At 37.0% G+C, this 12,845-nt stretch overlaps 1 protein-coding gene across 1 annotated transcript in view; it reads right to left on the bottom strand.

Annotated features, from left to right (window-relative positions):
- Window positions 1–12,845, bottom strand: part of Cntln (centlein) — a 236,149-nt gene that overhangs the window by 103,041 nt on the left and 120,263 nt on the right. Inside the window, exons 11-12 of the mRNA XM_021161204.2 lie at window positions 10,587–10,708; window positions 9,100–9,219 (exon numbers count right to left, since the gene is read on the bottom strand). Of these exons, the coding sequence (XP_021016863.1) occupies window positions 9,100–9,219; window positions 10,587–10,708 (242 nt within the window). The remainder of the gene's footprint in view (window positions 1–9,099; window positions 9,220–10,586; window positions 10,709–12,845) is intronic.

Below are 12,845 nucleotides of genomic sequence, written 5' to 3'. Positions count from 1 at the left end.
GCGCTCACCCTGCCCCCTCCCTGAACGTGCCAACCTACACGCAGCTAGCCTAGGTGCTGCGCATGCCCGCGGCCTCCATGCACGTGGTCTCCACCCCCCCTCCATCCTGGCAGAATGTACATGCGCATGCCTATGTTCAACAAGATCATAGAAAAAAACCTCCCCAAAGTAAGGAATGATGAATCCATACAGATACAAGAAGAAAGTAATATTTAGGTCTAAAGAAATTAGTGAGTACAGAAGGACCATGAAAAGAAATGTGAAGCCGTCATTTGTAAGATACAAAGTACCACTAAGAACACCACCACCAAAAGCCCTCATAGTGACAATTACACAAACATTTCAATAGAAACTGTAAATATCAATGGTATCAACTCTATTACTAAAAGACACTGACTGAATAAATGATTCAGAAACAAAATCCCATCTATTTTTACATTAAGATGTGCACCACCTTAGAGTAAAAGGAGAGACAAAAGTGCTCATATTAAATGGGACCAGGAAACAAGCAGGTGTCCCCATCCTGATGTCTGACAAAATAAATATTAATAATAGTCTTTGATGGTGATGATGGTAATAATAAAAAATCAGAAAAGATGAAAAGGGACATCATTCCAATCAAGTGAATAGTTAACTAAGAAGATGTTAATATCCTAAATATATATGCACCAAACTCTGGAGTGGCCAATTTCATAAAAAAAAAATCTATAACTGGACTTAAAGACACAGATAAACATAAATCCATCAATAGTAGGTGATTTCAATACCCCACTTTCTCTATTTTGCAGGTCATTTGGACAAAAACTAAATATAGAGACATCAGAATTTGTTATTGTATATCCGTTGGACTTAACAAATACCCAGAGTATTCCATTCAAAAACCAAAGAATACACCTTCTACTCAGCAGCACATGAAAGCTTTCCTAAATTAGAGCATATCCTGGGATATAAAATGAATCTTTACAAATTCAAAAGCCTAAAGTCACTATGTGTGTTTTATCTGGCCACAATGCAATAAAACTTAAAATTGACAACAAACAGATATGTAATAAATACAAAATCTCATAGAGATTAAACAACTTATTACTGGATGATAAATGAATCAAAGAAGTGAAGTGGAAACTTAAAGGTTCTTTGGAGAGTCAGTTGTATTGTATGATGCTTTGCTGTGGCAAACACGTGAATGAGTGTTTTCCTGAAGTGGACACAGATGAAAGACTAAGGCAGGCTCGTGAAAGAACATTTCACTGAAGCAGACACAGGAGAGAGAATGTTGTACTAAAGCAAACACATGAAAGGAAACGTGATGAAGGATGCTAACAACAGGCGTGTATCGGTCCCCCTCCCATTGTGGAGTTCAGTTCCATTTGTCAGGACTCCGCAGACTTGGGCTGCCAGATGCAGGTGCTGAGCTCTGAGGCAAGATCCGTGCTGAGGCAAGGCACCTGGAGGACATGTGATGCTTGGAGGGAATAAACAGGTCTTGACGGACAGAGCTTGGCTTGCTGGTACAGCCAGATGTGCAAGACCACATCTTAACTGAGGTAAACTCAATAGAGAAAATGCCTCCATAAGGTTGGCCTGTAAGGCATTTTCTTTCTTTTCTTTTCTTTTCTTTTCGTTTCTTTCGTTTCTGTTTTTGTTTTTTGTTTTTTTGTTTTTTTTAGGCATTTTTTAAATTAGTGATTGATGCTTTGGGTCATCGTGTTTTGCCACAGCAACAGAAATCCTAACCAAGTCACTTCAGGGCAATAGAAAAGTAACTAAGACAAATAATAACTAAAAGCCTCGTAGCTAAAACATGTCCAAGACCCAATGGATTCATAGCAAAATTCTACATGGCAAAGAGTTACAACCAATACTTAAGCATTCAAAAGAATAAAAACAGAAGAAACATTCCCAAACTCCTTCTATGAAGCCAGGGGGCAGCCCAGCCTCAGAGGCAACTTCCACTTGAGGACCTAACTGAAGACTGCCAGAGAGCCTCAGGTGACAGCAGACAATGCCAGCCAATCAGGAAGGAAGACACGTTTGCTTGGGACCAACAGGACAAGGGTGGAAGATATAAGGGTGCTTGCTTCCTGAAGATTATCAGACAAGCTTGCTGCAGTGAGTGCTCTCTCCACCTCATCCCCATAGCCCAAGGGTGAGTGTGGTCAGGTGATGGGCAGTCCAGCGGGTAAAGCAGCACAAGTCAGAAATAATTCACTAAGATCATCTCAGTAGATGCAGAAAAATCATTTTAAAATGTATTATGCTTTCATGATAAAAGTCCTAGAAGGCTAGGGAAAGCTTACGTCAACATAATAAAAGCTATATATGAAAAACTCAGTCACCAAAATTCTAACTGGACAAAATCTTAAAAGAATTCCACTCAAATAAGGAGCAAGATAAGGGATGTCCATGATTCCCACTCCTTTTCAGCAATATGCTTGAAATACCAACTGGAGAAATAAGTCAAGGGAAAGAAATTAAAGAGATACAAATAGGGAAAAAAATCAAACTATCCATATTTGCAGGTGGCATACTATACATTAGAGATCCAATTACTTTTTTAGTCCAAAGTTCCAAATTCTTCCACATTCATCCAAAACTAACATGGTCAGGTACTGCATAGCAACAGGCAATGCTCTGATACCGGCTTCTATGTTAGTGAGCTTTCTTTAGCTGTGATAAAATGACCACTGCAACTTCAAGAAGAGTTTATTTGGGTATACAGTTCCAGAGGACAAGAGTCTATTATGATCAGGAGGCATGGCAGCAAGCAGCAGGCATGGTAGCAGGAGTGGGAAGCTTAGGCCTCACATCTCTAACTGGGAACTCAGACAGAGTGGGGTGGGGGAGGACACAGTATACTGGAATTGGAATTGGCACATGGCTTTTCATCTCAAGGCAACCTCCAATGACACACTCCTTCCAGCAAGGCCACCAGTGCCACCAACTGAGGACCAAGGGTTCAAATGCCCAAAACTGTGAGGGACATTTCTCATTCAATTCACCATAATACATTATGTCAAAATTACTTGACAAGAATTTTTAAATATAACTAAAATTCTCCAAGAAATGATGGCAAACAATTCTTTAATAAATGAAATAGAAATTCTCAGTTGATAAATAGGTAACATAAAGAATATTCAAACAGAGGTTTTAAAACTAAAATTGCAATTTAAAAATGTACTGCATGTATATAATATTAGCTTGAAGACACAGCAATAGAAATTCCAAAACTACACAGATATGAAATGATGAGAAGCAGATGAACAGCCTCAGGATCTGGGGGACAACAGACGATCCAATGTTTGCGTCACTAGACTCCTAACAGTGCAATAAAGGGAGCATTCTGTTTAAGGAAATATTTATAGAAATAATGACCTAAAACTTTGAAGTTCGACAAATGTACCCCAGTGTTTCAAAAAATTGAGAGAATCCAAAATAAGCTACATCCAAAGAAATCCATGCCAAGACACCTTAGAATTAAACTTCTGAAAAATAAAGCAAAGTAAGAAATTATTGAAAGCAGGAAAAGATGAAGCATTATCCTCAGGAGAAAAATTCCCCAAACAGTGCCCTTCTCATCACAAACTACAGAGACAAGGAGCAAATGGCACATCTTACAAATGCTTAAGAATTGCTCAATCCAAAGATAATCTCAAAGACAGTGCAGATTAGAAATGAAAAATTGTAAAAACTAGATTCAAAGTCAAAACAAGCAGAAAACAGAACCCATGGCAAGCTTCTCTCTCTCACACAACGATAACGACACAGTGACAACATAAAAATATAACTTACTTCTAGACACCAAAGTAAAGAGGGTATCAGCATTGACAATAGCTCCCAAATTTAAACTCTTTGCTCTATATCTGATAAGAATTTTATTTTTTCCTTTTCAGGACCTTGTCTCACTCTGGAGCCCAGGTTGGCCTGGGACTCATCATCTCCCTAGCAACAGCTTCCCAAGTGGTGTTGAAAGTGTGCACAGGCAGAGCAGCTAACAAATATATCTGACATACAGAGTAGGAAAGCTGCCATATATGTAATGCTAACAAAATGAAAAAAAATCAAAGCAATGTAGATACTTCCTTCTTTTTAAATGTGGGCTCAAGGCAGTTAATGTTTTTACTTTTCCAAATAGTTCTGCATTGCAGCATAATTCCAGTCAAAGTTCCTGATTCTCTTACTACAGGATTTGTGTTTTCAAAGGCTTTTTTTTTTTTTTCATAGTTAGACCTATGGCAAGGCAAAACAATTCTGAATAATCCACTTGATAACTACCCCTGAGTTTGGAACCTTTTGGAAAGCAGCAACATTTGACCATATGGTGTTTGTGAAATTCAGGTACTGAAATGAATGGAATAAAAAGAGTCTTGTATTAGGTACAGAGAATTATAATGAAGTGATAATTAACAGTGCAAAGGTAATTTCTTGGTACTATTGGACATATATGTACCACAAAACAAACTCAGGTCTATAATATTTAACTTATACAAAGGGTAGCTCTAAATGCAAAATAGAGCCAAACAGAAAAGAAAAATTTATAAGACTTATAAAATATGGGATAAAATGTAGGTCAGAGAAATAATGCCTAGATATATTATCAAAGCCATGGTACATAAAGATAAAATAATTCAGATTTTATTAAAATTTGCCATGTCTGACAGCCTACAAAAAGGAGAGGGCAATCTACAGAATAAGAAAAAATATTTTAAAAAATAAAGAAAATACTTTAAAATCAGAAGTGATTAAGGATTTGTGTCCCATATGTGTAACAAAAACTTCTAAAGCTTATCCATAAGAATTATTGTTGAATTTGCTCAGTCTTAGTTAGGCTTACTATTGTTATGATGAAACACCATGACTAAAAACAACTTGGGGAAAAAGGTTTTATTTGGCTTTTGCTTCCACTTCACTGTTCATTATTAAAGGATGTCAGGAAGGTGACTCACATCAAACAGGGCAGGAACCTGGAGGCAGGAGCTAATACACAGGCCAAGGAGGGACGATACTTACTTGTTTGTTCCCCATGACTTACTTGCTCAGTGTGCTTTCTTATAGAACCCAGGACCACCAACCCAGAGATGGCAACACCCAAAGTGAGTTGGGCCCTACCTCATCGATCACTTTAACAAAATGCTCCACAGGCTTGCCTACAGTGGGATCTTATGCAGGTATTCTCTCAACTGAGGCTCCCTCATCTCTGAAGATTCTTCCTTATGTCAAGTTGACATAAAATAGGAAGCACAGTAACAAAGCAGATTTATAAAATGGACAATAAACTTCAAAGGCTGCTCATCAAAGATAAGAACACAAAACATAAGAATATAATACACCAGGGGTCTGACGCTAAGGAGATGGTGCAGAGGGTTAAAGCACATGCCCAAGGACCCTGGCAAGCTGGGCTCAGATCCTGGGAATGCCAGTGAAAGCTGGAAGCCCGGGCAAGCGTCTGTGATCCCAGTACTCTTACCGTACAATGGCACGTATTTTTACAAAAACACTAGACATCAGCTTCAACACTTTTCAGAGTTGATATTTTGATTTATAATAGTCACTACTGAGAATATCGCTCAGTACAACATGCCAGAAATATGCTTTGGAACATCTAGGTAATTAAATTCTGTTCTAATCTCAAGCCAAACTCTATTTAATGACTTTTTTAATGAAGCAAGTCAACAACTCAAAAGAGCAGTTTTTAAAACTACTCAAGAAGAAAAGAATCTAAATCAAATACTAAATATTAAAATGTTAAAAGTGTTTGTTTTCCACAATAAAGAGCATACAGTTCTGGATGTACATTAAATCACTGCAATGGTTAACATATAATAGTTCAATTTTGTTAGTTTACTTTGTTTGACATGAAGTTTCTGTATGCAGTCCTGGCTGGCCCAGAAATGACTACATAGACCAGGCTTGCTGCAAACCTCTTGCCTCTGCCTCCCAAGTGATGGTACAGCACTCTGATCCATCATGCATGTGCTCTTCACCATTCTTGGTGAAAAATAATTCACTATTTTTAGTAAGTAAAATCTTACTGGAAAAATAACCATACCATAAATGGCTACACTCACAAAATTTTTGTTTGTGTGTTTGTTTGTTTTTCAAGACAGGGTTTCTCTGTGTAGCCCTGGCTGTCCTGGAACTCACTCTGTAGACCAGGCTGGCCTTGAACTCAGAAATCCATCTGCCTCTGCCTCCCAAGTGCTGGGATTAAAGGCGTGCGCCACCACCACCCGGCTTACATTCATAAATTTAAACAGAGTTCCGAGGAAGTTTGTGATGGTTTAACAAGGACTCAGCATTTCCTGCAAAGAGCTGTTTATGGTGTAACTACTCAGTAGAGTAAATGGGTTAGGCTTTTGAGGTTCCCCAACGTTCTTTAGATGGATTCTTTACATTTTCCCTTATGTCATTAATGAGTAAAATGTTTCCTAAATATATCTTTTTTCCAAGATAATATTTTATTGATTATTTGAGAGTTTCACATCATGCACCCCAATCACACTCACTTCCCAGTCCACCCAGGTGTGCCCCCAACCCTTGTGACTTCCCCCTAACCAAAAACCAAACAAACAAAACCAAAAACAAAATAAAAAGCATCCCATTTGTATTGCACATATACTCACTGGAGCATAGGCAAACTTCTGGTGGCCTGAGTCCTACCCAACCCACACCCTTGTCAGAAGCCATTAATAATGGAGAGCTGCACTTTACCGTCCTGTCCTTACACCAGAAGAGTTTTCTTCCATGGCTTCCAGTCTTGGCTGTTTTTTTTTTTTTTTTTTTTTTTTTTTGGAGGAGGGGGTGCAGTTGTCATAGGAGCCTTCTATGTCCCCATTTCTCAACTGTGATTCTGAAGTCATCAATGCCACCACAGAAGTAGCTTCCTTGCCTTTGACAGTCAGAGGGAAGATGGATAATGGACTTCCACATGATTTCCGGCAAGAACATGAACCATGAACATCCACATGGTCTCCATATCAGCATATGCCACAGACCTCAGAATGGTCTCTAGTGGCAGGATCAGTGGTGGACATCAAAATGGCACTCTGATGCAACACAAACCTTAAACACCATCATAGCCCTCGGTGGCAGCATAGGACAAAGATATTAACATGGCTTCCTCCAGAGCAACATGGACCACAGACACCAATATGGCCCACAATGACAGTCCATGGATATCAACATAGCTTGAGGTGGCAGCCCAGACCAAAAACATCTGCCTGGACTATGATGGCAACACAGTTCACAGGCCTTAACATGACCTCGGTGGCAGCATAGGGTACTCACACAAACATGACCCCTGGTTATAGTCTAGCCCATGATTGTGAATATGGCTTCAGGCAGTGGCACAGCCCAAAGACATCCACATAGCCTTCAGTGGTAACATGGGCCACAGACATCAATCAGGCCCCCACCTTATTGGTCCTAAGGCAGTAGGACCAAGGCTAAGAACCCTTATACCTTTAGCGTTAACATCTATCTACCTGAATTTTCTCGAGTAGCTTAGCTCTAACAGCTAGTTAGAGTAGGTCTCTCATTTAACTTAATTCATAAAAGATTAATGCAGTACTGGTACATGCTAAAACATGGATGAGCTTTGGAAATATAACATTTAGTAAAATAATGTGGCTACAGAGATTATATGAAAACTTGAGAATAGGAAAATCTACAAAGAATAGTATGTAATTGCCTAGGGCTGGAAAAGTAGATGGAAGGGTGGGTTGTATAGGCTAGAGATAATAAAGATGTCCTAAAAATAACAGTAACTATAGATAGTGTAGAAACCTTTGAATAGGCTTTGAATTATATGTAATATGGGACAATTATATGGCTGATGAATTATATTTCAGTAAAGCTATTTAAAATCATCAAGAAATGTTTGAACCAAAAAAATTATGTAGCCTGTAAAACAAGTTTCATGTAAGAGACTTAGTTATTAGCATTTAATCTTCAGCTATAATAGAAAGAAGCTGTACTTTAGGAGGTAAATGAGAATACACATTTAAATCTGACATGGTAATTTCCTCAAAAGTTTATCATTATATAGAAAAGAATAGAGAGTTACACAGATTATAAATAAAGAAGCTTTCTGCTTACAGCTAAGAATAATCAATGACATTTAAGTACAATATGCCACATGATGTTAAATTGTACCAAACTAAACAATATCATAAACAACTGACTTAAAAACTTCACAATTCATATGTCAAAAATTCACTCTAAATGAAAAAATTAGTTAAATCAAAGAAGAGGCTAATTATATTGGTATAATCTTTCTTTTGTCTCAAAATAAAACAAGACAAAAAAAAATGTTCCTTCTTTGCCAAGCTGGATGTAATAGCCCTTGAATTATAAGATCAAGCAAGCAAACTGTGTGTTTTCTAAAATATGAGTATCCTTCATCAAGTTTTATACTTAGGGCAGCTAAAAGACCTATGTACAGGATCAGCATTAAACCCAAAGGACAGGTAGTGCAAGGCAAGAAAGAGAGCAATTCCCTCGTGTCTTCTGCAGGTCACTACCAAGGACCATGTTAGCAGATCCACACCAGACCCTTAACAGGCAGTTCTGCCGCTACCAGTAATTAGCTTGGACAGCTCTGGCTCCAAGAGTAGCAGCAAGGCTACACCATAATGAGCTCAGCTGGGATTAGCAGGACAGGGCAGGGAACCAAGAGAGTTCAGGCATTCTGCATTGCGTATATATCTAGGAGATCAAACAAGGATGGCTGGCTAGGTTATCCCCTCTCCACCTCATTCCAAAAATGAAGCAAGGCAGTGTCTAAAATACAGGCTAATGAAGAACGACACCCTCAACAGATGAGAGCCACATTAATTAACACAATCCCTAGATCATATTATACGGTTCTGTTAGAGCTAGTAAATGTGAAACTTGTTATTGTATGAATATATATATATATGTGTGTGTGTGTATGTATATATGTATATAAAATATATGCACAAACATATATATATATATGGTCTTATTTATAAATCTCAGATAATTTCATTTTCAAGTTTTCAAATGTGCTTCTCTAATAGACTTTGAGTAACAAAAATAAATCTCAGATTATTTATATGATTTTGTTAAAAAGAAACTCACTTTTGAACCATCAGCTCCTGGTTTTCTCTTTTGAAATATGCCAGTTCATTCCACACAGCATCAGAGTCTTCTTGTCGGAGCTGGTGAGGCTCTGCTCGCTTCGTTTGTCTGGATTCAGCCCTATTTTTAAAGTAAGAAACTGCACATTGAAAGTGGTATAAAAGTTTATTTATACATTCCTAAAAATTCATAACTATCTATGAATTGAGCCCAAATCTCAATTACTAATTTAATTTTACTACTTTTTAGATGACTTTCCTAATACCTAAGCATGTAAAAGCTAAAGTCCTATATCATAATTTCCTAATGCGAAATTGCTACCATGAAAAGCAAACTTTTAAGCAGACATATGATATTAATAAACCTAGGGGTTTATTTCTCTCATTTATTCTAGTATAATGGTAATAAAACATACACTGTAGGATTGTAAGTCTACAAAAAGAGACCACAGCAATTGATTCATCTAGAATTTGCTGACATCTGATCTGCATGTGGTAAAGATGCCCTATCACAGACATGTTATTAATGGTGATTGTGTCAAAGAGCAGATTGTGCTCGGGTAGCTACACTGCAAGCGGAGTGAGCAGAGGTTAAGGCTAGGGAAAGCTGCTTCATCACTGCTTTTCTGAGACATGATGGGAACCATTTCCCATTCATCAGAGGAAGAGGTTAGAAGTGACAATTATCTACCAGCGAGGCCAAACGCCCTTTATAGTTTCATTTTCTGTACATGAAAGGAACTTCACTTTTAGTTTCTAAAAGTGCTGTACTGGCCAATTTGGAAACTACTTCTCTACAGAACAGACCAAGGTGTATCATCAACAGCGCCCTAAAGGATCCATCTCAAAGTGGGAGGGAAGTAGATTTGCTATACTCATGCAGTCCTTTGCCCTCTGTTGATACTGTTACCAGGGGAGCAACTTACCACTAACCAAGATCTGAACACCTGTTCAGGGCAATTGAACTGAGACTGCCAATTCATTCAGATAAGCTGAAATTTAAAAAACTGATGGATAGTAAAGATCTTCAAATTGCAGACTAGGTGGAAATAGTTTTAAGATGGTTAACTATACATGTAGTTTTCATATTTCTACTGTCTTTCCATTAAAATGTAAATACTATGGGGGTTATAAAATTTTAACACCAGTATTTTATTTATTTAAAAGCAGTTCTTCAATAATACAGGTATTAGCTGGGTTTCCTTTGAATTATAGACCTTTATTAAGGTATCCTATTGATAGTAAAGACACATACTACTCATAACCCCCTTCTGCCAGTGACATCTGTAAATGATAGGGAAATCTATAGTTATGGCTAACACATTTTTCTGTTTTCATTGGTTATGTTCTCCCTTAAAAGAGTCACAGTAAAGATTTGACTACCAAATAATTTCTCTAAAACTAAACAAAAGCCATTAAAACACCTATATAATGCTCTCCATTCCATTTAATATTTAGGGAGATGCCTTTATGAGCTATGTAACTCACATGCCACTGTCTTCTTCCCACTGTTTTAATTGCTCTTTTACTGCCCTGTAGTTGGTGTGTAACATCTGTAGTCTCTCCTTGCGTTTTTCATGGGCATCTCTTAGCTCATCATTTTCTTGGCTCTATAGAACACACAAAGCAAGTATACACTTATGAAATACTACTGATATAATGCTCCTAAAATTACTCATCTAGGGATGACCGGAAGGAAGGCCATGTGAAATACCGAGTGCACTTATAACAACTACTTAAGCCAAAACCATTTTTCCCTCTAGTCAAAGAACAAGCAGGCTTGCTTGATCCATTCAATCAATTCACTGAATTTTTTGTGCACTTTACATAGTTTGTAGACATACAAATATTCATACATTTATTTTAGAAATATTTATATTTTTCTGTATTAACAACATAATGATTTATCCATGCATGTATGAAAATTATTTTATTAAAATATGATGACATTAATCACAGTATGATCAAATCTTAAATCCAATGATCCACAATTTTTATGTAATAAAGCACAGGAATTTCACAAAGGGAAGAAACCAAGGACAGACTTATACAATAAACAGTATAATTTAATGTTAGGTTCTACCATGAAGACTGGAAGGGGAAAAATAAGCTTACTAGTTTTGAAGCATTGCAAATGAGGGAACTACTTATTAGATATAGTCATATCACAAAGACTAATCTGCTGGTCTTTGGAATTATATTCATGTTACTACTGCCCTAATTATGAACTATGTTTCTCAAACTAAAACAAGTGACTTCCTCAGTTTTTGTTCCCCATGAGATACTCAACCGGGAGAAAAAAAAATCTCTCCAGCGATGGGAGAGATTGCTCAGTAGTTAGGAGTGTTTGCACCACATGGAAACTCATAACCATCTTCAACTCCAGTTCAATAGGATTAACATCTCTGTCTGGCCTTCATGGGTACCACACACAGACACAGACATACACAGGCACAGACACAGACACACATCCACACGGAGGGACGGAGGGAGGGAGGGAGGGAGGGAGGGAGGGAGAGAGAAATAATCATACTCATCAAATAAAGAATGAACCTTTAAACCACACTCATATTATTGTAAGATAAACCTCTACAATACATTTCTAGAATAAACAGGTTTTCTCTAGCTTACAGCAATGTAAAATGAGCAGGCATTCCACACTCAGATTTAAATTACATTCTGACAGATTTTTCTATTAGCTGAATAATCTTACAAACACAACTAAATTCAACTTCTTTTTTTACAAAAACAGACTAGAAAACAAAGGCTTACGGACAGAAGCCTGGCAGAGGGCTTTCCCTAGAGAGAAGCACAGCAAAAGCGAGCATCTCTTATCACCCTCTCTCCAGGTATTAACAGTGATGCCTTTATCCTTTAGAATTCATTATTTTTTTGGCCACTTACCTCTCATCTAAACTGGAATGTAATACTTATAGTTTGTATTATTTTACTTCAATTCTATCTCATGAGTATGAATACTTTTTCAGTCTGCTTTTATTATACTTTGAGTAGAATTCTCCTAAGTGGCTATCAAAAGTATTGGTATGTTCATACCAAGAAGTGTTTTATATCATAGAGCTATGGAAATTTTTGATAAAGAAAAATAACATACAAAATGGCAATGCTTTCCTGGAATGCTCATGGAAAAAAAACTATTATCTAACAGAAAATTTAGAATATTTTCAGATAATTGCTGCAACTTTGTTAAAAGGAAGCATATTCTAATACCTAAAATAGACATTAAATTTTAAGATACTTATTTTAATTTTGTGGCAGACATTTAAATTTAGTGTATATTGGATTCTTCATCTTTAAAATAGAACACACACACATACATATATATATATGACACAAAGAATGAATTAAAACTTGAATTTTGAGAATATAACATTTATCATCAATCAATATATAATCTTGTTTATGTGTGTTTCTGTTTGATAGCACCTTTTTAATGTATCATGCTGATCCATTAATATTCAGTATCACCAGCACTATAACTTCAACCTAAAGGAAATCTAATATATACATTGTCTCCATAAGTTATGTTATAGTGACTGTCTATCCTTAGAAAGGTAAATTTTCTTTAAGTACATTATATTTATTTTATTAGATATTTTTTTATTTACATTTTAAATGCTATCTCGAAAGTTCCCTATACCCCCTCCCCCACCCTGCCAGCCTGGCAGTTAGGAAGATGATTGTATTTCATCTGAGAGGGAAAGAGAGAGAGAGAGAGAGAGAGAGAGA

The sequence above is a fragment of the Mus caroli genome, chromosome 4, assembly GCF_900094665.2.
Source record: "Mus caroli chromosome 4, CAROLI_EIJ_v1.1, whole genome shotgun sequence".
Lineage (NCBI taxonomy): Eukaryota > Metazoa > Chordata > Mammalia > Rodentia > Muridae > Mus > Mus caroli.
This window is presented reverse-complemented; position numbering and strand designations above follow the sequence as displayed.